This window comes from Penicillium chermesinum (genome assembly GCF_028974085.1).
Source record: "Penicillium chermesinum strain IBT 19713 chromosome Unknown utg000002l:1.0-5270490.0:1.0-5274688.0, whole genome shotgun sequence".
Lineage (NCBI taxonomy): Eukaryota > Fungi > Ascomycota > Eurotiomycetes > Eurotiales > Aspergillaceae > Penicillium > Penicillium chermesinum.
Genome location: NW_026695312.1, coordinates 2,535,526 through 2,561,274, shown reverse-complemented (window position 1 = coordinate 2,561,274; position 25,749 = coordinate 2,535,526). Strand labels below are relative to the sequence as shown.

The window sequence follows — 25,749 nt, the reverse complement described above, 5'->3', positions numbered from 1 at the left end:
ATATAGTATGGGCTGGTTTCCTGGCCTGGGCCTGCAATTTCGCAATGGCCAACTTAGTAATGGGCGACTTGAATTTGGACCGAAGAAATGGTAGATACTGTGCACAAAAGGTGGGCCTGTCATCTGCAGTAGATTTTGTTGATACCAAGCCCCCTGGATGGAAAGAGTGTGTTGTATATGTACGTACTTTTACAGTGGTCAATTTTGCAAGCTTGGTCTCCAGAATAGGGCTGCCCCAGATCCAAAATTTGACTCTGGGCTATATGACATAAAATTTGGGGTTAACTTAACAATTGGTCTCCGTGGCGCAATCGGCTAGCGCGTCTGACTGTTAATCAGGAGGTTGGAAGTTCGAGCCTTCCCGGGGACGAATTTTTTGAATTTCTTAAATTTTTTTTTGCGTTCTTCTATTTTGTTTCCCCACTTTCGACGTTCAATTCTTTCTTACTCTTTCTAACTATTATCTGCCCAACTGAATTAAACTTGGTCGTTCTAGATTCGATATCCCCGTTAACGCGGAGCAGGTGTCGTCAATTTAGCTACCTGCAACTCGGGAACAGCAAACGGAAACGCCGTTCGCAAGGACAAGGACATGGATAGATATAGACAGCAGGATTGGAGTCAAATGGAATACTGTCACTGACAAGATGCGAATTGAATATAGAATAGACAGCAACAAGGGTTACAGCCCTTAAAAATGAAAACGGTAATACACAGGCCAGAGAAACAAAACATACGCAAGACATCAAGGAATGGATTCACCATGGAGCTGCAATGCAAGGAATCAATCACCGAGAGAATAAGCAATGCGCCTCGGCCTCACGAAAACAAACCGCCGATTCCGTGGTGGAAGGACCCTTCTATCGACCATGTATGGTGGGAAAGAACAAAGGTGGAAACGTACATAGTCATAGTCCTGCAATAATGAGCAAAGCAACATAAAACGCCAGAGCAGGATCAGAGAGTTTCAAAACGCCGGGGGGCAATCTCTGGGCATCATAGAAGGAGAATAAGACAAGATTTGAGAGAAGAAAACCAAAAAGTATCGATCATGATAAAACCCGAGCTCAACCGGACGACAACATTGGGTATAGGAAGGCTGGCCCGGATTAACAGTACCGAAAACCCCCTCATCTCAGGGGTGTTGCAGAGGTGCAATGCAAGGGGCAGGAAATGGAAGGAACAACCAGGAAGATAAGTAGAGAGTAGCTGGGGATCAAGATAGAGCTAGGAGAAAAGAGACAAGTGAAGAATCCATGGCAACACGTCTCTGATGCTGGAGAAGATATCCCGTGCGAAAAAAACAAAAGAAATAAGAATAAAAAAAAACGCCCTCCTCCATCTAGACAACGCCAAACCGCAATCTAGTAGCCTGACCATCCACCTAATGGGCTACCAGACTGACCGGGCTGGGGCTGACTGGGCTGCATCGGCCCACCAGGCCCGGCAGGCCATCCCGGCATCCCGCCGCCACCCATTCCCATTGCCATACTTGCCTGCTGAGGATTGCCCATGAAAGGCTGACCACCTGGGGCTGCCTGAGCAGAGGGGTACATTGCCCGCGCCATACCTTGGTAGGCAGCGGGATTGCCCCCCGGGAAAGCCATGCCTGCCATAGCTTGCTGCTGCTGAGGGTGTTGCATCTGGTGAAATTGCTGCGGCATTTGCGGAACTTGAGGGCGAGGCTGATTGCGGGGGGATTGCTGGGGCTGCTGATTGTGGTGTAGCGGAGAGGGGGTCTGTTGAGGGGCCGTAGCCATCTGCTGACCATGCTGGGCGTACTGCTGGGGCATCACGCCCTGTGGGGTGGATGACATTGGGGACTGCTGGGGTTGCGATGGTGGCTGACCCCATACCTGCTGCTGAGGTTGATGCTGAGGCGGATATCCGTAAGGAGGTTGGACTACGCCAGCCATGGATGGGTTGGATCGCTGGTGCATGAGGTCGGGCCGCATGCCCGGCTGTAATCCCCGCACGGCCTGTTGGCCCATAGGTGGTTGATGCGCTTGCTGCGGGAAATTGGCCTGGCCAGCCATCATCGCAGCTTGATGGTGAACATGCTGGGCTTGAGATGGGTTCACCATGCCGGCAGGCGGAACCTGGGCGGGTTGAATGGGCTGCGATACCGACAGGCCTGAATCAAGAGCGGTCGTAGCCTGGGCTTCAGACTCAGGAGCTTCACGTGGTTTCGCATAGAATTCATCGAGCCCTTTCCGTCGGTAGCTCCTTTGGGACCCAATGAGCTTGTTGAACTCGGCGGCGTGTGAAGCCTGGTTGAGGATTTCGGCAGACGAGCTGGGCTGCGATCGATCTTGATAGGTCTGACCCGTTAACTCTTGACGTGAACGAGCCATGCTGTTGTAGTCTCGGAGACGTGGATCGTCCGAGGTAGCGATAGGGAGCATGCTGAGTTGCGAGATAGAAGAATCCGAGACATCCAAAGATAGACCAGGCGGCAGTGGCTCGTGCGTATTGCTGAAGATCACATTATTATGGGGGAGCGTCGGTAGTAAGCTGGACGTAGCATCTGCCGCAGCTCCATCGCGAACCTTGGAAGCACCCGGACGCTTCTCACCAGCCAGGTCGTCCTCAGTGAAACCCTGTTTCCTCGCTTTGCTTTCCCAGTAATCATCTCGAACACGACGGCCGTTCACAATCACGCGGCTACCGAACTGTCGGAACATTGAACGAGCGGAAACAATAGCAATTTGTCGAGACCGATAGGAATACGGAAGAATGTCCTGCTGGATGAGGTCATCCTTTTCAATTTGAGATGCAATGATCTTGTGCAACGATCGATTCTTGTTGAACAAAAGGTACGAATCTCTGTAGTTCAAGACCCTTGCACATTCCGTGGCGAGCATAAACAGTTTCGTGCTACGGTTCGGCACACGAAAAGTTCGACACTTATATTCGCGGTTGCCTTGCAGGTAGCCCATGGCATCTACTTTGGTTTCACCTGCCTCATCGAACTCCTTTGGAATGTATTCATCACCCTCTTCGTTCAATTGATCTGATGTGTGATCGCGAACCGTTGGCAGCGCCTTCACGAGAGTCTTTGTGGGCGTGGTCTTATCGGGTGGTGACGCAAGAGGTGGTGATCCAGCGTTCTGGGGTAAAGCTCGAGGTTGCATCTGAGGCGTCTGAATCGGAGGAGTAGCGCCCACTTGTTCGTTGGAGTTGGCGCGCGGGATCTTTGGAGGACGACCGCGCTTGCGACGACCTTGGTCTTCTATAATGGAAGCATTCTGTTAGTATATGACTCGTCTTGTAATGGATGCGACCGGGTGACTGGTTGGACGAATGACGAGGGCTGCCAGAATTGGGGGTCCATGGAGATAACAAAAAAAAAAAAGGAAAGAGAAAGAGAAAGAGGAAAAATAAAAGAGAGAACAAAGAGATTGAGATGAATAGGCGCCCCATTGCGCACGTACCATCATCCTGATCTCCTTCCGTATGGCCATTCCCACTGCGATCTGGCGTGCGACTACGCTTGACACCACGGGGGCTTGTTCCTGCAGGGATGGCACCGGCAGAGCAGATACTAGGAGGGGCATCAGTTTGGGAGAAGGTGGCTTGATAAAATGACAATAAAGGCAATGGGCACATGAGATTGGCCAGCCGGTCGAGGACCGTCGGCGCACGCGGGGCGCAGAGGGAAAAAGTTCGCGATGTAGGTGGTCAAACACGACCGCGCGAGGGACGAAACCGCGATAAAGCAAGAGGCGCGCGAGAAAAGGAATCACATACCTGAGTTACTCAGGTTCGCCGGATCGATAGTGCCCGATCCATCGCATCTCCTCCGAAGCCGTTCATCGTGGAGCCAGAGTGAGGTGTGCCATACATAGTCGAGAGATGGAACGACCTTAGGCCGCGAGGAAGACGCGTCGAGGGGTGGCGGGGAAGGACGCGCCAGGGGGAAGGCGAAGGCGCGGAGGGGGCGCAATTTTGGGGGAACGGGTAGACTAGGCTTGCATGCAGATGGGTTGGACAAAGTCGATCGCCTCTGGAGATGAACAGCTTCCTGTTCGTTCGGGAGACTGGAACTTTGGGAGGGGCGGGCGGTGAGGGAACTAGCTGCCCGGGTTTGCAGGCCACAACCTCCACCACGTGAGTTCGGACTATGTACACGCTCGTTTTTGGTCCCTAGCAAGGTGGGAGTACCGCATTAGAGAGTCGCCCATGCAGCAACTTCCAGACCAAAGGGGCGTCTAAAATGGTGCAAGGGGGTTTGGTTTCGGAGGGGTCCGGGGGAAGGAAATATTACCACTTCTGACCGTAAAGTAGTAAAGTGGAATGCGTCGCGTGATTGGTCACGAGGATGGAGACAGGATTGGAGATGAGAGGGAGATAAAAAGAAAAAAAAAAGAAAAGTAAAAAAAAGCAAAATGTATGCTATAACTAAAGACGGTTTGGCCAGATGCAAGAGTGCTCGTATTCCATCAAACACAACTCACCACGAGGTAATTAATATCCAAATATCAGAATTCTAATCCAGGCTGGGAGCAAAACCAAGGTAGGAATGGAGAATAGCCGCGACAGAACCGGTTCTTCAAGGCAAGAAGCTCCCGAGAGGGGAATTTGGGATCGGCCGCGGGGCTCCAGAGGGCTTCCAGAGAGGCGCAAAGGCAAGTCGAAGTGACAGTCTCCGAGATCGAGGACTGAACAATATTATTCGATCTAGACGGGGAAGCGGACGGGAAGTGCTTTTTGATCTGGGAGAGGCGCGGGTACGGCGCCGGCTACTACAGAGCAAAGACAAATGAGATTCCTCGTAGTGGAACCGTCGACGATGGCTCGAGCGGAGGGTGATTTTCCCGAGGTGGGACAGCGATCGAAGAGCGCTGCAATAGATACTGTATGGACCCTGCGTCTGCGAGATGGAGCCCAAGGCCGCAAAGGGGCGAGCGCAGAGATACTTGGTCGAAGACAGAAGTAACCGTCGCACAAAAGGGCGATTTACAGTTGATCTTCTCCAGCCAATCATGAGTGATCGTAAGTTAAGACCAAAGAGGGGTTGGAGGAAGCTTGAGCCGGGGGGACTCTCCAGTCTAGAATATAAAGCCCTTTAACAACCTCCCCGGAAACCCCTCTCTCCTTGGGTTCTATTTCACGCCGCCATCACACAACCGGCGAAGCCGTCACTGTGATAGGCTTCCCTTGGGTCTCCTTGAACGGTTCTGGCTGGACGGTGTAACTTGACGTGTCTTAAAAAAAGAAGAGTGCTCGAAGATCAGAAAGAAGCCATCTGAGCATTGTTTCACTCAACTCGAGTTTCCAAGGTTCTATCTGATGATTCGAACAGGAAACTACAGGCCGGATTGGATCGTAGTATTCTTTCATTCTATACGCGTTACGGACTATGCACGGGTTAGTGGGGCTTGCAGGCAAAAGCATCCAATCTCCATCATTTGCTGCAGGTCGGATTATATCGGGCAACATGGCATGGACGCTGTCGCCAGGCACTGGTAGAGAGCGCTATCTTTTTTGCTGCAGGCTTGGTTGCCTTAATTCTGCAATAATCATCCGAAACCCTTCAGGCGGAGGACCCATCTGTAAGACTCATGAAGAAAAAGGCCGATAAACTAGTGCTCCTAATGCTCTGAGTTCAGGCCGCATCTTGTCAGCCGGACGAGACAAACTAGCGATCTTCTGGCACTAGTAAAGTGACGGGTAGGGAGAGACAATCCTGCATCTGGGACAGTATTAATCCCTGATTCTCCGAAGGGCCATTTTTGGGGGCACGATATGTTGATCGTGAGGGGTATATTATTCAGCAAACCGATCTTTGCCAGGCCTCTCGCAATTTTCCAAGGGTTGTATCCTCTTCTACGGCAATCCATGGAACTTGGGCTCTTTTGGCGCCTGGGGATGGAATGGTCGGGTTCTGAATCTGCACGCGAGAGAGCCCCGCCGGGCCTAGTGCGTTCCTCAAGAAGCAGATGACCGTCCTCTCACGGTCACTTGAGATGATCAACGGTCCATGCGCTCAATAGGAGTCATTCCCAAATTGCCTAGACGCGCGAACTCCGCTAGACTCTGATAGATTCTGAAAACCGTCAACCGCCCCCCGACGGCTGTACGAGGTCGGGCAAGATATACAGCGTCACACAATTAACGACCCTCCGACTATCCAGTCCTTCCAAAGCGGAAATCCTCCTAGCCTTGATGTTAGTTCCGGGTCTCACAGCAGTCGGCGCGCAACTGCCGCCGTTGACAAAGAGCTCGATTCCCCCGTCACACCAGGAGAAAGCAACTCTACCTTTGGCAGCCTCTGTCGACACAATGTCGCTCTTGCAAGATTCGATTCAGGGAATGATGTCATCTCTTGTGTTCGGCGCATTCGAAGGTCACCATGCAGGACCAGCATTCTCCCCACCAAACCCACGCCGTCGGATGCAACATGCAGGCTGTCCAACAATGTTGAACACACATCTGATATCGCATTATATATCAAATTTCGTGTCTGTGGTATGATTGGGCTTGCCGAGAAACCCATGCGAACATGTTTATGGACGGAGACACAGACCCGGCATTTCAAAACCCTGCTACTGCTAGATCCCTCGAGGCTCTCCCCTCTCGATTAGCTGCATTGGCAAGCCCGCTATCACACGCTAAACCCTGTCTGGAGCCTTCCCCGTTCCATAGCGACCGTTTCTACGACTGAGACTATGCTAGGAGAATTTAGCGTGCTCATTCCCAAGAATTCCCTCTAACCCAACAGAGTGGGGCTCTAGTCTGTCAGCAGGCCCAGAAGGGAATGGGCAAAATTATCAGTTGTTGGACAATGACAGATTGACAGCCCAAGTCGGAGCATTCATAGCATTCTCCCAAGAGCCGACAATAATTCAAAAACAGCTTCTCCAAGGACCTTCTGGTGCCTGCCCCAGAATGCAACCGCGGCAGCAGGCAACAGCGCGGAGTGGCAAAAGATATAGGAGTAGATAAATAAATAAATAAATAAGAAAAGGGAAAAAAAGGAAAAAAAAAAACTAAAAAAACTAAAAAAATCCCAAAAAACCCATCACCGGAGAGGCAATAAAAGAAAAAGCTTCAAAATACTCCCGGAGAAGAATCTTAAAGCCATGGCCGGTACGAAATAGGCATATCCGGATCCATCCTAAGCCATAAATGGTTGAGGGCGGCAAAAATGGACACATAATGCAGCCTGATCCGTCTAGGGCGGATAGGCCGGGATAGTTGTGGCATGTGGCCAAGTTCATCACACGCGTCACAACCAGTTCCAAAATTGGGACTTTATACAGAGTAACAGGCATACCTTTAGGGGATTCGGAGCGTTGCGAATCGGCGAAAGCCACGAGTTGCACAACCCTGCAACGGCGAAGCTGCATCAATTCTGAAACAAAGAAAGAATGAACTAGGGAGAAGTGGGAAGAATGTAAGAATCTATCATAGCACCACGAGATAAGCCGGAGAAACTCTTTCTAAAATTATAAAATGCTGCCATTTTGCAGCCGAGACATGGAATCGGGTCTAGCATACCGCACGTAATTTTCGCGTTCTATTTAGAGCCAAAAATTGGCCGGAGAAACGAGCTGCTATAGCTGCGTGTAACTGTGGACAGAACCATCTCCGACAGGGTCCGAGATTTTGGATTGAGTTCTGACATCCGAAGATGGAACGGAGGATTTCATGGATCATTTGTGTATCACCAAGTTCCTGTTATAGGCTGGACTGCCTTTCCTGCCAATGATCTTTTGACCTAGTTTGATGCAGTCAGCATACCATCACATGGCGTAGCTCGATAAGCGTATTGCCGCGTTGGGCCATAGTTTGATAGATTGTAACTAGATATTGAGGTCGGAAATGGCCACTCCACCCTCGCCACGTTGCTTATGCTAGTATAAATCTTGTCGCACATGAAGAGAGGCTACCATTCATGCTCCCTGCCATGCTTCAAACCAAGCTGGCATGCTATGCGAACGGCGTCTTTACCATTACCCTTGTCCTCTCTGTGATTTTAGTAGAGTATACATCATCACGTTTACGGGACTACCGTCGATACGGATGCTAGGCCCGGCTTAGCAGGTGGAGAGCCAATTATAAGATCTGCTGCACTCCAATCTCTTATGGTGAACGTGGCTGAGCATGCTGCAGTATGAGTAGAGATTTTGCGGTCTACAGGGTGTTTAGTGGAAAGCGGGATTCTCGTATAAACATGAGAGTGCGGTCAGGTGAACAGCTGACAAGGACTTGAAATGCAGCTTATTCCTCTTCTGATTCATCGCCAAAAGGTTTTACTGATAGAAGCCCGTTCCTCGATTGATCTGTTTGTAATGACCAACAAAATACTGTGGACAGGATTCTGATACTAAAGAGTTTGACGAAGTGTTGTATGGAAACAGGCAAAATTCATGTCCCCGGTTCTTCAACCAACGCAACGTATTGCAAGGTATTATACCGTGAAAGATTACTACTCTGCATAAGCTAGATGCGCATGCGGGCCTTGGATCGTCCGCCGGGGTCATGCTCAAACCCAGCTTTCGCAAGTTCGAGCATGGCTACGGTCTTTGCTGTGGTCTCCTTCTGATTTAGATGCTTTTTCGGCTGTTTGGCTTTGAAACCGCCGTCTTCCCTAGAGGTGTTCCCTATGGGGCCGTAGGGTCCTCGATGTAGGACAGCATCGTCGAGGATCTTGGGGTTTTGTGCAACTCCGCAACCTCGGTGCTGCCTCGTTTTGCGAGCCTTCCCAATACTCTCTTATCTTTCATCGCCTCGGGATATCTCTGCTGAGGGTGGCAAAAAGCAGTAAAAACAGTATCATGTTCAGGAGTGGCCTTCTTTAACGCGAAACTTTCGACATTTGAGTTTTTGACTGTCAACTGAAAGAGGTCCTGCTGTGCCCAACTTTCCATTCGAGCCTTATTATTTTCGCAATCGACTCGAAGTGTTAGACACATATTGGCGTTGCCTTTATTGGGTCTCCGTAGCGAACATCCATTATTTCCCGTTGTCTTCAGTATTCACCACTGAAATCATAAGCGAGGGCGTTTTGGCCTTAGCAGGACCAGATGGAAAGGGTGACTGTCTTCTTAGCAAGCCAACCGTAGTCAGGTAATTGTCTCTGGTACTGGTTTTGCCTATGCTTGTAGCGCCATGAAAGCCTTCAAGGCATCATATAGTCCCGTTGGGATAGGCCTCTTTCGTATTCGGGAACTGATCTCGTCCGTAGCGGTGACACAAGTTCAGGAAAGCTTCATGATATGTAATCATGTCTCGAGGATCCGTGGATATCCAAGGGTGAAACCAATGTTGGGTTATTCACTTCTCCACTTGGTTCCCTCGTACCTTCCAAAATTCCAAGCAGCGAAATCTGGGCATGACTGTGACTGTATTCAGACTGCCCAGGTCGTATGCAGGCGGTTGATCCATAAATGTACGGACGAACATTTCACAAAATGAGTGATAATTGAGAGAACAGAGTATCGTAGTCGGCGTCAGCTTTAAGCAAGTCTATTAAGGGGGGGTGGGAAACAGAAAGAAACTGAGAATACACCATGAGTCTCGGATTTTCTTGTCGCTTCATTAGCCTCCTTACGCGGTATACTGGGACTCACATAGCTCATCATCGGGTTGTTCAACTGGGGAGACTGGGGACAGAGGTAGATGATAGGGCTCTCAGAGCAGCAAATTTAAGCCGTACAGAAAATTCCTCGGAGGAAGGCCACTCTGGTGCCTCTTTCTAATACTTTCAAGGTTGCCAAGGCGGATGTTCGCATCATAGTCCATCGTGAAGCCTATACGCTCACGTAGCTGCCACCTTTTTGACCTGCTGAACATTAAACATAAAGTATCCGAGGCTCCTCCAGATGCACGTCGTTAAGTATTTCAAAGAGGCGGGAGCCAAATTTGAGCAGGCTGTCTAAGCCGAACGGGGTCATATTAACGCAATTTTCTGCTCTCCATTCGCGGAACTATCGCAGAAACCACTCATAACGATCTTCTCAGAGAATTTGAGGTAGCTTCCGGTCTTCATTTCCGAGAAGTGCAGCCTCAACCAGTACTACCTAGGTATGATTGAGAGATGGACAAGATTTTGACAGTTGGAAATGGCAGTTGTCCTGGACATAATGATGATGCTGGACTGTCACAGATGATTGGACAGCTTACTGATCAGTCAAGGGAATGTAGGGTGAATATTCTAGATCGCGATTGGAATCACTAGGAAGAGAAGCCGGCGATAAAGCCCAAACTCGGTATAAAGAACTTGCACAATAGACGTTTTGTACCCAAGTCCAAGTCTGAGTTCAGACCTGCAATTCGCTATCTCTACTTCCCCTATTATGTGCAGGTGCCCCGGACGTCGTGGTAACTGTCAAAACCTCTCAGTACGAGAATTCTTGCGGCTAGATCATTGATGGATTCACAGGAATGGGATGGGTCAGGAAAGCTTTGCTAAGAAATTCCAGGACCCAGTTCAGGGAGCTCGTCGAGAGGAAAGGCACTGATGGGGATGATCAAAATGGCCGCACACGAATCCATCGCAGTCAGGTCATATATGTGCCGGTTTGAAGCAAAAAGCTTACAAAGTGAAATATTAGGGCGCCGATGACAACAATCCCAAAAAGAAAAATACACGCATACGCAGCAGGCATTTTTAATAATACCCCTGAGCTCCATTTTCGGTCCCGTACCAGAAAGGGTTAAAAAAAAAAATTCAAAACTATTGAATTCTCCAAAAATTCGAGCCCCCGGCGAGACTCGAACTCGCAGCCTTTGCTTTGCTGATTAATAGGAGAGCAACGCGCTACCATTGCGCCACGGGAGCATGTTCCAATCGAAATTTTCAAAGTATCCATGACCTTGGGCCAATTTTTCGATCCTAATCCGGACACGCTTTAATCGTTTGATCTTTGGGAGTTTCCGAGATGGATGGGTTTTATTAGTCTGGAAAAGGCGCTGGAAGCAGAACTTGTATCTAGCTACTTGAAGTCTAGGATTCACTAGTAGCACAACTTGAAAAATCCAGAGGCTTATGTCTAGGGTGAAGCGGGGTTTCAACGCCACTGGCTTGGACTAATTGCATGGCCGGAAACCTCCCGAATGGAGGTGGTTAAGGAGGCACAGAAACGAAAGTCGCTTATCAACTTTTGGTACCTGGCCGGTGGTACCATGCTAGTACCTAGTCACTTTCGTTTAGTGGCGTCTGGGTGTCCATTCTGGACGGTAGCAGCCTACTGCTATCCAGCACTAGTACCTCGTTATTTTAGAGATCTTTCATAGTCGCATATTTTCAACTATAAGTATTGTCACCCAAACGAAGGCGAATGTGTAGCTTGGACAAATTTAGATTCATTGAATGCCAAGAGAGCTTTCACCATTCATTGCGTGTACTCGGGTACGCGGATACCCTCCGGACTGAAAACCCCTGTGCTCCAAATCCGAAAACGAAGGAAATTGTAAGCGCCCGGGAAAGTATGCCGGCTTCGGCGCGATTTGCAGTGGGTTCACGATGGGGCCATAGCGGTGAAGGTCATCTGAACGAGCAGCCTTAGTAAGTACTCACTCTACAGCCTTTGAAGTGCACATGATGGCTTCGTTGGCAATGGGCTGAGGGTGGCAAGTCCTGGAACCATCGGGCGGGGGACACGTTTCAGAAGGTTGGGGGCAGTAGGGAGACACCAGACACGTTGGGAGCTATTCTCCGTACACAGCTGGAGGGGAGGGCAGTGCACCGCTGCTGCCGCGGAAGTACGGCATACGGAAAGAGAAACGGCAATGTTGCTCATTCACAATTGGCGGTGACTCAGCATGATCCAGGAACCGCCTGGGCAAGCCCTGGGGTGCAGGGGTACGAAGAGAACGGCGACACAGGATGGATCCAGGGGAAATGGGTCTCGAAGGGTCAGCAGAAATCGTTGCGATCATAATGACACCAAGCAAGAACAAGACCTCCCAAGACAGCTTGGAGAGGAAGAGCTTCATCCCCCGAGTGCTGCGTTCCGCATGCGAGTCTCGTCACGATGTTGAGGGCGAACGGATTTCCGAATGCGGTAATCCGGGTCGATCTCAAGTGGGTTACCTGTACAACGTTTCCATTCGAGAGTCAATCAGAACGGAAGATAAGCTCCGCCAAGGGCCCACGGAAGAAAACTCGAAGAATCAACTGATCAAAAGTTTGGGGCCGCACCCACTTCGCATCCACTCTCCCTCCACTCCAGTTGCTGGAAGGCCACTGTAGAGGTGCATGAGGGGCCCGGTGTACCCGCAAGGACCCACCACACGATGCTGAAATTTTCTGCGTTTCTAATTCTCAAGGGCGAGGCGCCCGACCACAGAGAACCGGCCGAGAATCAAGGGGCGCTTGGGGAGAAGAACTTGAAATCCTGGAAATGGCCGAGCTAGATCTCAGGACGACTGAGCGCTGCAAGCCAAAAACATTAAAACAAGGGCAAAAGCAAAAGGAAGCACGCGGATTGGCGGGATCTAGAGGCCTAGAACCGTAAATGGCGGACCTGCTGACCCGGTCGACCTTTTTGCGGCGTTCCCCATACCTGTAGATCCCCACCCGTATAAGACACTCTTTCGCCCTCGACATTTCTCATAATCTTTCCCCTCGATCCTCGAGTCAACCTACATCTACTTGACAAGAATCCACAATTCTCAAAAATCTTACGAATTGGTCCGATTGTATCAATTCATCACAAGAAATATATATATCGACACTCGAACAAGACTTTTTTTTCTTTCCTGGTCTGAGGACCAGAATGCCTAGTGTCGTTGACAGAATTACACCTCCTGCTTCACCAAAGCCAACAAGAGCCGAGCCTCTTTTCCAACAAAGAACAAAAGCCCGTTGGCCCCCCCATGGCAAACCGCAACTCCCTCCCCTACAAGCTCACAACTATCTCGAAAGAGAAGTTGACCCGGGAAGCTACTGCTCCCGACCCCGATCTGCGTCGATGTGTGGCCCATTTCAGATTACATTGTGGCTCTGTTCTGTGGACGGAGAACGATATGAAATCTCGCATGAGTGCTTTTGAATTTGAGGAAACCGACAGCGAGGCAGAGTCAGAAGACGAGCCCGATAGCCACGACCAGGCGGACGAAAAGCCTCGGGACACCGCCATTGTCACTGTGCAGGTCACAGAGTCTGACAAGAAGCATCAGTCTGCCCCATTACCAGAACACACTCCTATCAAAAGGAATCATGACTCCAAGGACAACTTCTGTTCAGTCACCGTTCAACCAATCGCTGCTTAAGCCTTCTCTTCTCGACCTCGATTCTCTCCACAATACCAGGACTTCGATATCCTGTGACACAACAATATAATGATAATGATGTTACGAGTGACGACATTGAAAACTGGATCTTGTATATAGAAAAGTATACATTTTAATCCATGTGAACTTTTTTTTTTTTGCTGGTCAATCGTGAATTTCTGGATATCTGGGTAGATCTTGCTGTACTAGTATTAATTTCACGCTTAAAAGTTCCAATTCGGTAAAAAAAATTCTCTTAAGAAAACCCTTCACCCAACCCGCCCCCTTTCCTGTTACCCCTTAGAAGCCGTGCAGACCATCGTGACTCAAGCTCCAGTCACGTGAAAGTGTTTTTGTTCCGAGTGGCGACAGGTGGGTCTCCGGGTGTCTTTTGTCACTTTTCCGGATCTATTTTAGGCCTCCAAACCATGAGCTCAGCACATGATCATAGACTATGGGAATAGGTTCGCGATCTTGGAAGTTCAGGATCGAAGGACAGTCCAGGATTATCGACTGTGGCAAGCGAGAGACATGTCTTCTGTCAGAACGAAGTCACCTAAAGATGTGGCGACCCACATGACGATCCCCCCCCAGACGAGTGATTCGCCGGAGCTCCAGCGACTTGCTCCGAAGGTTTCGAATGTCGTCGAATGTTCGGTGGCAACGGGCAACAACATGCTTCAAAGGGTAAGTGATTGGTGTTCGTGGAGGAGTCACCCCAGGGAATAAGGTATTGTCTCCACCGTCCCGCACCCCAGTTTGTCTGTGCGAAGGGCTCATATGACTGGCTGGAATGTCACCCGCAATCTTTGGCATCGCAATATTGATATAGGCTAAACGTCACCGTTAGGTTCCCAGGATGCTGAGGAGTAGAAGACCCAGAATCTTGCTATCGCATTGGGGTTACTGGATTCGGTATCCCGAGTGAGGCTGAGGCTCTCGAGGCGCAAGACATAAGAATGTCGTCATACTTGATACGCTGAATCGTCCCGTGACAGCTCATTTTTGGGAAGGGAAGCTCTCGTGAGCAGGGCTAAAGATGGCTTTATTTCCGCCAATTGTTTGTCGTGGATGGCTGTGGTGAAGTATAATCCTGGCCACGCCGAGCCAAGTGACGACACGCAGGAAAGCTGCCCAAGAGCTAGCTAGTTAAGTGTCAAGATCAGGTTTTAAGCAGAGCGTACGAGCCAAGGGGTCAAAATTGAGGTAATTATCACGAAAATAATTCAACGACAAATAGCGATGTCACACCGAATCACACTTGATACTCATGGATGAAAATTCAAGGGTGTTGTACAAGTCGCATGATTGTCATCGCGAGGCGAGTTCTTGGCCTGGAGCCCTTCCCGGTATTGTGAACCAAGGACCAAAGGCCTTGTTGCTCACTGCCCCGGGAAGTCGAGATTCGTACGTGGAAGACCTACGGTGCGGAAAGACATGGAAAAGGTGGATTGGATATCGAGGTCCTTCTAGCCTTCGATACCTGCATCAATCTTGCCCCACAGTTTCTCTCCTACTCTAATTATGCGCGGAACATACGAAAAGTCATAATCACACCCCCGCGACGTCCAGAGTATTTGGTATCACTCAAGTCCTTTGGCAAAAGATGCCCGTCCCCATTTGCGATGAGTGCTTCGGCCAGAGTAGACATCCCAACAACAGCGAAACCAAGCCGCTGATATAGCCTCACAGTAGCTTGGTTTTCTACCTTGACCATGAGACGCACAAGAACGCTTGGAGGGCTTGGTTGATAGTGTTGAAGATACCCAAGTGCTTCGCGACAAAGATTCCCGCCGAGTCCACCACCCTGGTGCTCGGGGAGAATGAACAAGCTCAGCATTTGCCATCGCTCCTCTTCTTGGTCCGATCTTGGATCCGGCTGCCCAGATTCCGCAGGCAAAGTGAACTCGGCTTGGGACAGCGGGCCACGAATTGTGACTTGGCCCACCCAGTTCACCCAGTCGGATCCATTTGCGCTCTGATTTGGCGCAGTTGCGGCGCAAATAAAGACTTCGCGGCCAGGGATTGTTAGGCGCTCGACCCAGTCCGATTCAGAAAAGGCTGCTTCGATATCATACGTTGAGGAAAATGAGGCTGGCGAGGCTTGCAGGGCTCTGAGGCGCAGGTCTCGGTATTTCTGCGCGGATTCATGCACTGCATCAGACTTCGACACGCGAAAGTAGGAATAAATGTGGTCTTTGGCCATTATGGAAATCAGCGAAAGATAATATCTAATATCTCCATAGTGTTGCCAGCGACTTTTGGAATTTGTAGTCCCTGGGCCGGTGCATGACACACTCCGGCGAATTGGAAAATTGCCGGGGTGCTCTTAGGGCGCGCGGCCCACTTCGATCCGGCAATTTTGAAAACTACCGGACGATCGTAGCTTGACCATCGTCCTGAGTAATCTGGCTTACTCGAAACCATACTGGACTCTGCTCTGGAATTAGAGGATATGCAAGAAAGCGGACTATTGGCCAACCCGCCAGATGGCCATCCCCGGAAGAAGGGACTCAGAACTCCAAGAAGATCTATCGCGCAAGGGGTCCCAGCCTACCTTACCTATCCCGGTTCTCACTAACCTGAATCCCAGATGCAACCGCTGTCATGAGCAGAAAAGCAAATGCTCTGGGGAACGGCCATGCCTGAGGTGCAGAAAAGCGGGGTGCTCTGCTCAATGTAGATATGCGCATCGTGATCGCAAAGTGCGAGTTGGTGAAAAGTAATTTACACTACGGGATCGTCTTCCTCCGACTAGAAGGGCTGACAAACTTCCTTAGCTATCTTGAGCAGCTTTTACGCGACAGTGAGGAGTTGCATGCCCAAAGGCATCAGGTATCCCACCAGGAACCCCCCAAGTGCTGTCAACCCGAATCGACTAGATACCTCTTTCGCGCGCCCCGCTAGCAACCCTGCGACAGTCCAAATCCAAGAACATGAAGAAGAGGCACCGTGGTTTCAGATACCCGAAAATTCTGATCTTCCTGTTTATACCAGCGAAGCTGCCTGTGCTGCGTTTGCCACTCGCTTGTGCCAATGCCTCCGAAGCGACGGACCCCCTATCCTTCATATTCCAAGATGTAGTTACACTGACGAGTCGACACTGTTCAGCCTGGGCCAGTCCAGCGTGGAGTGGCCAAGCCTCATTTCTGCAAAGCTCTTGTTGAAAACTGCGTTGGGCCATATCAACCCGGCCTTCCACCTGGTACTGAAAAGGGAGACGCTCAATACGCTCGAGAGCGTATACGCGCAAAAGAAATTCGATAACATTGCTTTGAAATGCAAGTATTTCACTCTTTTTGCGATTGCTAAGGTATATTCCATACCTCACGGACTTTCGAACACGTCGCATGTGCCAGGGACCGAATATTTCGCACGAGCTTTAGGTCTTCTTCAAATCCTTCCAGAAAGGCCCAGTATAATACATATAGAGATTCTTCTCCTGCTGGTAGGATCGGAGCCCGAAAATAGCCCAAGGCCGCTGGTTTATGGATACTGACTTTTGGAAGGCGTACTTTTGTCAGTTTCTGAACAGACTGCACTCAGCCTACCTACTGATAGGAAACGCATTGAGGCTTGGCCTGACGGCTGGCCTCAATCATAACGTTCCCTCCGGCCATAGCCTGGGCCCCATAAATAGGGAGCATCGAAAACGCTTATGGTGGTCTATATACGTGCTTGATCGATTTTGGGGATCGAAGTCAGGATTCCCTGTCCAGATGCAAGATGACGATATACACGTTGACTTACCTTCGCAATTGGCCACCGAAAACTACGGCGACCAGTTCTCGGACTCCTCATACCAGATTGCGTCTATCGAGCTTGCCAGGATAACGGGCAACACGACCAGGGAGATCTACACCAGGCCAAAATCGAAAGATAGCTTCCTCCAACGAGAGCAGAAGCTTCTTATCGAGTTGAAGGAGTGGGTCAAATCATTACCGGAGCATCTACGCCTCCATCCGGGAAAGTTGAATTCAAAACACACCGTCTTAATGCACCTGCAATTCAGCTATGTAAGTACCAAGGACTTCTGATTCGTACTGCTTCTTTGCTAAGTGTCCCATCTCTCAGTGTGTGACCCTGGGGCTTCGTCCAGTCTTGCTTCATCTAATAAAACGATCCTATGCACACAGAATGGAAGATATGCGTGACGAGACTGCTCCAGTTCTTGAAACATTGAGCGAAGCTTGTATCCATGCTGCACGATACTCCCTGAAATTGTGTATTGAAGAATGGACAAGCGGGTCTCTTGCTATATTCGGATATGCTTTTCCTGCCTTCATATTCTCATCTTCCCTGGTGTTAGTCGCTTCTAACCTGCTGACAGCCGGCGACCAGAGTGATGCAGCCTCCGTTGAGACAGCAGCCGAGATGCTCCAAATCTTAAGCACTTCCCACAACTTGGCTGCGAAGGATTTTCACGAGCACCTGCAAAGCGTGAGAGAGCATCTTCGCAGATATCAATCCGATATAAAGAACGCCAGTGGTGATTCAAACACAGGCTTTGCTCTGCAAAAGAGAGCCGGCTCGATACCACCACCAGCACATGAACGTACTCTCCTTTCATCTCCAAATTTGCCCTTTGAAGATAATCCAACAGATGGTCTTCCACCTGGAGGATATTCTATCCACGATTTTACGACAGAAATGGTGCTTGAAAGCGCCCTGATGCAGGAATTCTTGACCCAGAGTACGTCAGAAGTCGAGTCGCTTAATCCTTCGGGGATGTCGGACGCGTTCGATGCGGCGTTTTTCTGGCCGTACGATAGTGGCCTTCTGGACTCGTAAAGGCCTTGATCAAGAGCCGACTTCCATTTACCATGCCCCATTTATCGCCCCGTAATAGTTTCCATCAGAGCTTTGAACCGAACGAGTCAGCATGGGATATCCAAAGGGACGCTAGTCCGTTTTTGGATAACCCGCGCCCGCGAGCTGATTAAACTCATACGCCATTCCTATTTTAGGTTAGCGCAAATTCGTATCTACGACTTTTGTACCAACTTGAATCTCTTCAGAAATCCCGCGATGTGATTAAGGCTGAATATTTCAAAGTCGGTGCCCGGGCCCACGAGTATCCTATCACGTATTGGACGTAATTGCCCTTCGGGCCTCCCGAACCGGCTTGAACTTGGCTTATCGAGAAGATAGATCTCTGGAGATCTTGAAGGCAGCTAATGATCAGGGAATCAATACCTGGGATAATTCGAGTCCCTACTTCAACCGTAGAAGCGTGGAGATTCTCGGGAAAAAAGCACTCGAGGCATTCAGCATCCCCTGTGAGAAAGTCATACTGATGATCAAATGTGGCTTCCATGTTGGCCGATGTTTTTGGCCAAATCTTCGGACCTCGGACACATTATAGCAAAGACCACGTCCACCAAGGGGGTATAGATGCAGATACAGGTTATTGAAGGTATAGCGCTGACAATGCAGGGCAGTTGACGAACCTCTTGCTCGCCTGGGAACCACATACATTGATATGTTCTCGATCCACCGCTTTTACTCCATGAGACCAATGGAAGAGACCATGAAAGCCTTAGATGAAGACCTAGAGTCAGGGAAAGCCCGCTGCATTTGCGCACGTCTCCATGTGGGCCACCACTTTTGCTCAGATGTCGTGGGTTGCTGAGAAGCATGGCCGGACCAAGTTCGTTAGCATGCAGCACCACTGCAGTCACTTCCACGTGAAGAGTGAAAGATGGATCGCTTCTGCGAAAGCATCGGTATGGGACTACTTCCCTGGACGCTCTTGCTTGCCAGACAGCTCGCGCACCCGGTTCTCTCTGGCGTGAGTACAGTTGACGAGCAGATCATCAGGCGAATGGAGGAGATTGCGAAGAGAAGCGGTGGCCGATAAGCTGTGTTGCTTTGGCATGGTTCAAGGATAAAAACGCAGCCCCGATAGTGGGAGCCAGCTCTGTTGCGAATATTGGAGACTTGAATGAGTTGAAAGGGAGGATTTGAACCAAATGAGAATTGGAGCTACTGGGGGGGAGCTATATCAGGTGAGGCCTGGTGTGGGACATGTTCAGCAGGGTGTTTTCTGACTGCATCTTTGTATCTCGGCTCTAACTATCGCCCTTGGATTAATATTGTATATGTGCATTAAATCATAAGTACTTGTCTGCCACCGTACGATTGATTTCTAATCTTCGGATATAACACCTGGGCACCTGGGCCATCCCAGACTCCGAAGGCAAGATCCAGCTTCTGGACTTCCACAGCGTTGTTCTTCAGGTGGTCGACGTTCGATATTTCAAGGCTATTACGTTGGTAGAAGGATTACAGCGATTCCGAGCAAAACTTTGGACCCTGTCCCAGGAGAATGTCAGCTTCGGGAGCTTTGCGCTCTACGGTCGTTTTTACGTTGACGCGGGTTTCTTGCAGGTCATGCACCCAAGACTGGGGAAGACGATTATTCTGCTGCTGTAGAGCTCTGAGATCAATTAACCTAGGGCTTAGAGGCAAAACCGGCCACAAAGCCCGGGAGATGACTTGAAGTTTTACGAAGGTCCATGTTTTGCTTTTTGAAAATTTACCGCTAATATGTATGGTTTCAGTAAAATATTACCCACGATAATCGCCTCCCCTTTCCCCATTCCCCTCTATCCCCTCTCTACCCTCCTAATTATTATCATGCCGTCTAAACCGATACTACGGACTGCTATCCTTACGCTTAAAGCAGTTGGATTTACGTCTGAGCAAACTGCTGCTAAGCTGAATATTACTACATCTCAAGTCAATTCTGCCATCCGGAAAGCGCAAAAAAAGGGGTTCGATCTGAATCAAGCCAGAACTGGAACTCTTGTTCTTGAAGATGAATACGTCTTTGACGACGATCGGTCTGGACGCCCTCGCAAGCAAGAAGATCTTACAGAATTGATTCTATCAAAAGCTCGAATTGATCGAAATTGTGATCATATTGCAATGGAACTCACAGCGGAAGGCCACAGCGTATCAGCAACAACAGTTTGGCGAGTTTTGAAGAAAAATGGACTTGATAAGACTGAACCAACTCGAAAGCCTGGCTTGACTGATGAAAACCCTAACTCGACTGATAAACACCCTGATTCCAGCGTGGATTGAGCGGATTCCACACCAGACTCGGCGAATTCTGGAAACCACAGCTTGGCTCGACTACAAGGTTTCTCTTGGGTTCTTCTATAGTACATCTTCATGTATGATGATGGCTCTCCGTTGAGAGGTGGTCTACATAGCAGGGTGACCATTCTTTTAGACTCGGTCATCATTCAAGGGCGCTCGATAAATGCTATTTCTATAAAACAAAGTCCATATATATCTGAATCACCATCACATATCCAGACTCATGGAGTCATTCTCGGGACAACCTGACCAGGAGGTTTTCTTGCGAGAAAGAGGGCTCATAACTCTTATTTCATGGTGCTATCAACCAATTCGCGGTAGATCTTCTTCAGGTCAGCAATATCAGCCTGGAGCTCTTCCACCTGCTCACTCTTTTCACCGAGCATTTCAAGTGTAGTTTGGTATCGCTGGTCGATATCCTTAAGCTGATTTTCGAGCTCCTGGACACGCGCGTCGGAACTCCTCTTCTCTTCCAGCTCACGCATAAGATCGACTACTTGTTGCCGAGATTCGTCACGTTGGGCTGTGACACGCATGAGCTCATCCTTGGAGCCAGCACGCTCGCTCTCGAGGCGACGTACGGTAGCGCTCATTCGCTCCACTAGCTGGACGGATGGGCCCGCACCTACGGTCGATTCGGAGATTATATCGTTGATGCCACGTGCGGGAGCAGCTTGGGTACCGCCATACGCGGACGGAGTAGCTGGTGTGCCTGAGAAGAACTCATCTGGTTCAAAGTTGATCTCGGGAGTCTCCATAATCATGGATGGGCCTGTGGTGTTGAGAGGTGGCGGAGAAAGGGCCTCATGGGCGAGAGAGGTTGGGTATGAGTTTTGACGGGGTGGTGTGCCAATATCTGGGGAAGCAAAGGGGAAAGCTGATGATCTCCGGCTAGACGGCCGAGAGTCCGACAATGTGGATGGCATAGGATCGAGGTTGCTCGATCGGCGAAGGGATTGAACAGGAGATACACCTCGGGTTGGTTGGAGGCTGCTGACTTGGTCTCGCCATTTAGAGCGTTCTTCTTCCAGTCTCTGTGTCCAAGTGGCTTCGATGCTCTTCTTTTGCTCGCCGAGCTCTCTTTGAGACTCACTGAGCTCGTCATTTGCTTTGTCCAGTTTTTGCTGTAATTTTTGCAGGTCCTGGATGCGCTCCTGAAGTCTATTCTCAAGGTCGTGCTCAGCATCATTCGCACTCTCCACTTCCTCTTCGAGCTTCTTAACCTTCGTATTCTGCTCAATCTGTTAATCGTGGAAAGGGAAAATTCAAGACAAACATCAGACTGACCAGTTCCCGAATCTTCTTTCGTAGTTCCGCTTCTTTCTTGCTCAAATCATCCCGCTCTTTCTCCACACTTGCCAGCCGAGCTAATAGAGATCCCTCAAGCGTATGCCAATTCTCACTGGCAACAGAGTACTGCGTCTGCAAGGTTTCGATCTGTCGGAGGAGCTTGGCTTGCGTTTCACCCGTCGCTCCAGAGGAAGCTTCTTCAGCCCGAGATCGGAGACTTTCCATTTTGCTCTCCAGGACAGATTGCTCGCCCTTCAACTCGATCTCCAGCATACGTGCCCGCTCCTTCTCCTGATCGACTTTTTCCTGCAGCTCGCTGATTTCCTTTTTCATCTTTCCGTTGCTGATATCACGTTCAATTTTAAGATTTGTAAGCTCCTCTTCAAGCTCGCTTGCCTTGCGCTTCTCTTGATCTAAAGCCTCAGAGTTGGCCTTTGCTTCGGCAGATTCTGCACGAGCAAGGGCTCGACTGAGCTGTGCTTTCATCTCTTGCACCGTTTGGCTCAGCGCATTCCGTTCGTTCGTAACCGCATCGAGATCCTTATTCGTTTTAGTCTGAGATGAAAGAGACTCCATTGCTCTCTTCTCCGCTGCCTCGGCACGTTGGGCTCGGGCTTCTGCGCTGACTGCATCTCGTTCGGACTTGTCTGCTTTCTTTTTCAACTCCGTTTGAATCTTGAAATTTTCGGCAAGCTGCTGACGCAGTTTCTTAATCACCATACGATGATCCATCTCTGATTTTGACAGCTTCTGTCCTTCTTCAAGGAGCAACGCAATCTTCTCATCCTTTTCGAGCAATTGTCTTTTGGTGCTTCCAGGCGCAGCATCAGCAGCTGCGCTCTTGGCCGATTCAGCTGCCTCTTTAGCGAGGTATTGGAGTTTAGACTGTAGGGCATCAATTCGTTCAATATAACCGTGTATTTCTTCCTGTCGCTGAGCTTCGACAGTTTTCTCCTCATCTGTCATAGAGTCCGGAGGGAAGTCCACACTAATTCGCGGACTGTCAACTGATGGTCGAGTGAGAGAATTTTCGGGCGGCTGTATATCTGTTCGTTCCTGGCTGTTTCTATGGAACTCCGAAGGACGCTCGGCGACGTCACCCGAAGCTCTAGGTGACGATTCCACGGCGCTTCCATCGATTGATTTTCGTATCGGTGCATTCGAATCAGAGCTGGCTCTAGGTAGAGACGCTTCGTCAGCGGCATCTGATCCCTCCGCGACGGACGAAGCGTTCACTTCGACATCCATGCTAGATCGCGCACCGTTGCTGGGTGCTGGACTGGCAGCTAGTGATCGGTTTGGGGAAGATTGGGAATTCCGACTTGCATGGCTCGATTTGTTGGCCATCGCGCGCGCTAGGCGCTCCTGCAAGCGGTCATTTCGATGTGCAGTAGACGAGCTGCGAGAAATTGCTGGGACAGGGAGAACAAGTTAGCTACATCCAATGTCAATTGTGAGTAAATTGGTTCATACAGCCAGCAGGAGATTTCGATACCGACGGACCATTGGTCTCCTTCTCCTTCTCCTCCGTCTTCGCTGTTGTATTGGCAGGTTTCGACGGTTGATCCTCTTGATCCAAAAGAATGTTATCTAGCCGCGACTCGACACCAGCCACTGCTTGCTGGAAAAAAAGAGCCCACCCCCCATTTAGACTTTCCAGATTGCGAGTTTTGCGCCATGTTGGCAAGCGACAGGATTCAAAAGGTGCGACTCGGGCTATTTCGCCGTAACCACTTCGTGTTCAATTCGCATCAGGTCGGTGGGGGCTGTGCTCGGGCACGGGTCAGATTCACGTGGATATTGAGTGATCCGCATACAGCTTGTCTTATCCAATCTTGACTCGACCGGACTGGAGAAGCTTCTGTAGGCAACGATGTTTAGTTACCGGGGAATCGAGTGATCGTGGGATTATCGCAAAAATGTAGCAGCCAGTAACCACGTTGCAAGTGGCAAAGTCGCACAAGCAAACTGAAGGACCCAAGTCGCCGCCTGACTGGTAGAACCTCGTAAAGAATTGGTCCTTTGGCGGGGAGATGAGAGGGGAAGAGGACACACATGAAACCGATCTGTTGGGAACGGCGAGTCAGTCTTGGCGGAAGCTTCCGTCATCCCTCAAGCTTCCTCCACTGCTCCTCACTCCACCCTCGACCGCATCCTCCACAAATCCCCTCTTTTCTTCCTCCATAGATTGGGTCTCGTCCGATCACTATGTCGCTGGAGCCGCCCACTTACCTCAGTTCTCTGCAGAACAATATTCGGGCTCGGCCAATTCCCTGGGAGGGTGCCGTCCGGGCGGGCAACATCACCGATGAACACCTTAAGAAGATCAAGGCTGTGGACAAAGTGCGCAAGGAGCAGCGCGTTCATACAATCGAAGCGGATCTAGCTGCCTATTCTTCCCTTTTGGCTGGAGGCGCGCAGAGCAAGAGCGTCTTGGAGTCTGCCGCCCGGAGGACAGATATCGTCCAATACATCCTTGTCCTAGCTGCGGACCTGATCCAGGGTATGCTATGCATCTCTTTAGAGTGAAGGGGCTTTGGAATAATACTGACCACTTCCTCGTATGTTTATAGATGTCCCATCACTGGCAGATGCGCTCGTTTCTCACCCTGATCCGTACAAGCCATTCCTCCCGTTCCTGCAACAATCCAATAACGCCGAAGACCCCATCCCTCTTCTCACTTCTACATTTCTTACGGCTCTCGTATCACACAGCCTTGTCGCCTCATCCAAACCTGCACCCCGGGATGAAGACGCTCTACCTAAGCTCTACCACTATCTCTCCACCTTGACCAATAACCAAGACAGCGGTCTACAAGACATTGGCGTACAAGCATTCTCAGAGTTACTTCGGAAGAAAGTATCTCGTGAAATATTCTGGAACCAGCGGAAAGAGACCCTGAGCCCTTTGATCGAGACGCTTCGCGCTGCAGCTGGTGTCAAGGACAATGCTAGTATCGCGGCCAGCAGCACCCGCGGCATTGAACCTGGCCTGGCTGGTGGAGTTGGACTCCAACTGCTTTATCGGGTGCTTCTTGTGGTGTGGCAACTGACATTCGAGGGTGAACTTATAGGGGATGACCTGCAAGAGTATGCATCTCGCTTCAATTGTCTAGCTATTTACTGACCTTTGTAGGGATTATGAGATCATCCAGCTTTACACTCAACTCCTCCGTCTCTCGCCCAAGGAGAAAACCACTCGCCTGTTATTAGCTACCCTGTATAACCTTTTGTCCAGCAACCGAACTACTTTGCTCCCAGTTGCGACATTTGTCCGCCTGCCTGCTCTCCTCACCAACATTTCCGGTCGCCATTTGACCGACCCCGACCTGCTTGAAGACCTGCAATCTTTGACTTCCATGCTTGAAGAGTACACCAAGACTCAAACCACTTTCGATGAATACGCGGCCGAGCTTCAGTCCGGGCACCTGCGCTGGTCTCCCCCGCACAAGAACCCCACATTCTGGAAAGACAACGCCCGCCGCATTCTTGACGAGTCCAATGGCGCTCTCCCCAAGAAACTCGCCGAAATTATTTCTAAGAGCTGGGACAACGATAAGCAGGTCTTGGCTATTGCGTGTAACGATGTTGGTCAGTTGGTCAAGGAGTTGCCAGAGCGTCGCAATCAACTTGAGCGTCTTGGCCTGAAGGCTCGAGTGATGGAGTTGATGGCAGACAAGGATGAGTCAGTGCGATGGGAAAGCTTGAAGGCTGTGGGCGAATGGTTGCGATACACCTTTGACAGGTGAAGATACGCGCGAGGTTTCACTTTCTTTATTATCTCAGGTTGAGAGACTTCCCTTCTGGGGTTGAACATATTCACGTACTACACTATTGACTCCCTTATACTAGCATATACATCGACATTTAAACCGAGCATGCTTTCAATCACGTAGTGTTCTGCTGGTCTGATTGGCCTTCATTGGGCATTGATAGAAAACTCCCCGCCGATCGGTGGATCCCATGATAGAAGTACCGGCTTAACAGGAACCTCTGCGATAAGGCAAAGTGTCGATTTTTCCGACACTTCCAACTTAACTTATACAAACTCCATGAATTCCGCTCGTTCCCCTTGTTCCTTGTGACGCCTCGATCCTTGGAACCTCGAATTTGCCAGGCGCGGGCACC

At 50.0% G+C, this 25,749-nt stretch overlaps 10 protein-coding genes across 10 annotated transcripts; 6 read left to right on the top strand and 4 right to left on the bottom strand.

Annotated features, from left to right (window-relative positions):
* Window positions 1-1,364: 1,364 nt before the first annotated feature.
* Window positions 1,365-3,609, bottom strand: N7468_001796 (putative nuclear localization protein; the record flags this gene model as incomplete). Its single annotated transcript, XM_058471093.1, has 2 exons — window positions 1,365-3,232; window positions 3,435-3,609. The coding sequence occupies 2 exons, from the start codon at window positions 3,607-3,609 to the stop codon at window positions 1,365-1,367; spliced, it is 2,043 nt and encodes a 680-aa protein (XP_058334234.1).
* Window positions 3,610-11,890: 8,281 nt separating this feature from the next.
* On the top strand, window positions 11,891-12,202 carry N7468_001795 (uncharacterized protein; the record flags this gene model as incomplete). The annotated part of the gene is made up of 1 exon (XM_058471092.1): window positions 11,891-12,202. The coding sequence occupies one exon, from the start codon at window positions 11,891-11,893 to the stop codon at window positions 12,200-12,202; it is 312 nt and encodes a 103-aa protein (XP_058334233.1).
* A 626-nt stretch (window positions 12,203-12,828) lies between these two features.
* Window positions 12,829-13,224, top strand: N7468_001794 (uncharacterized protein; the record flags this gene model as incomplete). The annotated part of the gene is made up of 1 exon (XM_058471091.1): window positions 12,829-13,224. One exon carries the CDS (start codon window positions 12,829-12,831, stop codon window positions 13,222-13,224), a length of 396 nt encoding a protein of 131 aa, XP_058334232.1.
* A 1,522-nt stretch (window positions 13,225-14,746) lies between these two features.
* N7468_001793 (GNAT family N-acetyltransferase) lies at window positions 14,747-15,430 on the bottom strand (the record flags this gene model as incomplete). The annotated part of the gene is made up of 1 exon (XM_058471090.1): window positions 14,747-15,430. The coding sequence occupies one exon, from the start codon at window positions 15,428-15,430 to the stop codon at window positions 14,747-14,749; it is 684 nt and encodes a 227-aa protein (XP_058334231.1).
* An 8-nt stretch (window positions 15,431-15,438) lies between these two features.
* N7468_001792 (uncharacterized protein) lies at window positions 15,439-15,651 on the bottom strand (the record flags this gene model as incomplete). Its single annotated transcript, XM_058471089.1, has 1 exon — window positions 15,439-15,651. One exon carries the CDS (start codon window positions 15,649-15,651, stop codon window positions 15,439-15,441), a length of 213 nt encoding a protein of 70 aa, XP_058334230.1.
* Window positions 15,652-16,943: 1,292 nt separating this feature from the next.
* N7468_001791 (fungal specific transcription factor domain-containing protein) lies at window positions 16,944-18,015 on the top strand (the record flags this gene model as incomplete). The annotated part of the gene is made up of 2 exons (XM_058471088.1): window positions 16,944-17,240; window positions 17,299-18,015. 2 exons carry the CDS (start codon window positions 16,944-16,946, stop codon window positions 18,013-18,015), a joined length of 1,014 nt encoding a protein of 337 aa, XP_058334229.1.
* An 800-nt stretch (window positions 18,016-18,815) lies between these two features.
* On the top strand, window positions 18,816-19,084 carry N7468_001790 (aldo-keto reductase; the record flags this gene model as incomplete). Its single annotated transcript, XM_058471087.1, has 2 exons — window positions 18,816-18,950; window positions 18,992-19,084. 2 exons carry the CDS (start codon window positions 18,816-18,818, stop codon window positions 19,082-19,084), a joined length of 228 nt encoding a protein of 75 aa, XP_058334228.1.
* Window positions 19,085-19,863: 779 nt separating this feature from the next.
* Window positions 19,864-20,313, top strand: N7468_001789 (uncharacterized protein; the record flags this gene model as incomplete). Its single annotated transcript, XM_058471086.1, has 1 exon — window positions 19,864-20,313. One exon carries the CDS (start codon window positions 19,864-19,866, stop codon window positions 20,311-20,313), a length of 450 nt encoding a protein of 149 aa, XP_058334227.1.
* A 305-nt stretch (window positions 20,314-20,618) lies between these two features.
* On the bottom strand, window positions 20,619-23,353 carry N7468_001788 (M protein repeat protein; the record flags this gene model as incomplete). Its single annotated transcript, XM_058471085.1, has 3 exons — window positions 20,619-21,572; window positions 21,619-23,033; window positions 23,095-23,353. Coding segments are annotated over 3 exons (2,628 nt in total), but the record flags the coding sequence as incomplete, so codon positions are not given.
* Window positions 23,354-23,829: 476 nt separating this feature from the next.
* N7468_001787 (H(+)-transporting V1 sector ATPase subunit H) lies at window positions 23,830-25,370 on the top strand (the record flags this gene model as incomplete). The annotated part of the gene is made up of 3 exons (XM_058471084.1): window positions 23,830-24,124; window positions 24,195-24,711; window positions 24,758-25,370. 3 exons carry the CDS (start codon window positions 23,830-23,832, stop codon window positions 25,368-25,370), a joined length of 1,425 nt encoding a protein of 474 aa, XP_058334225.1.
* Window positions 25,371-25,749: the final 379 nt, after the last annotated feature.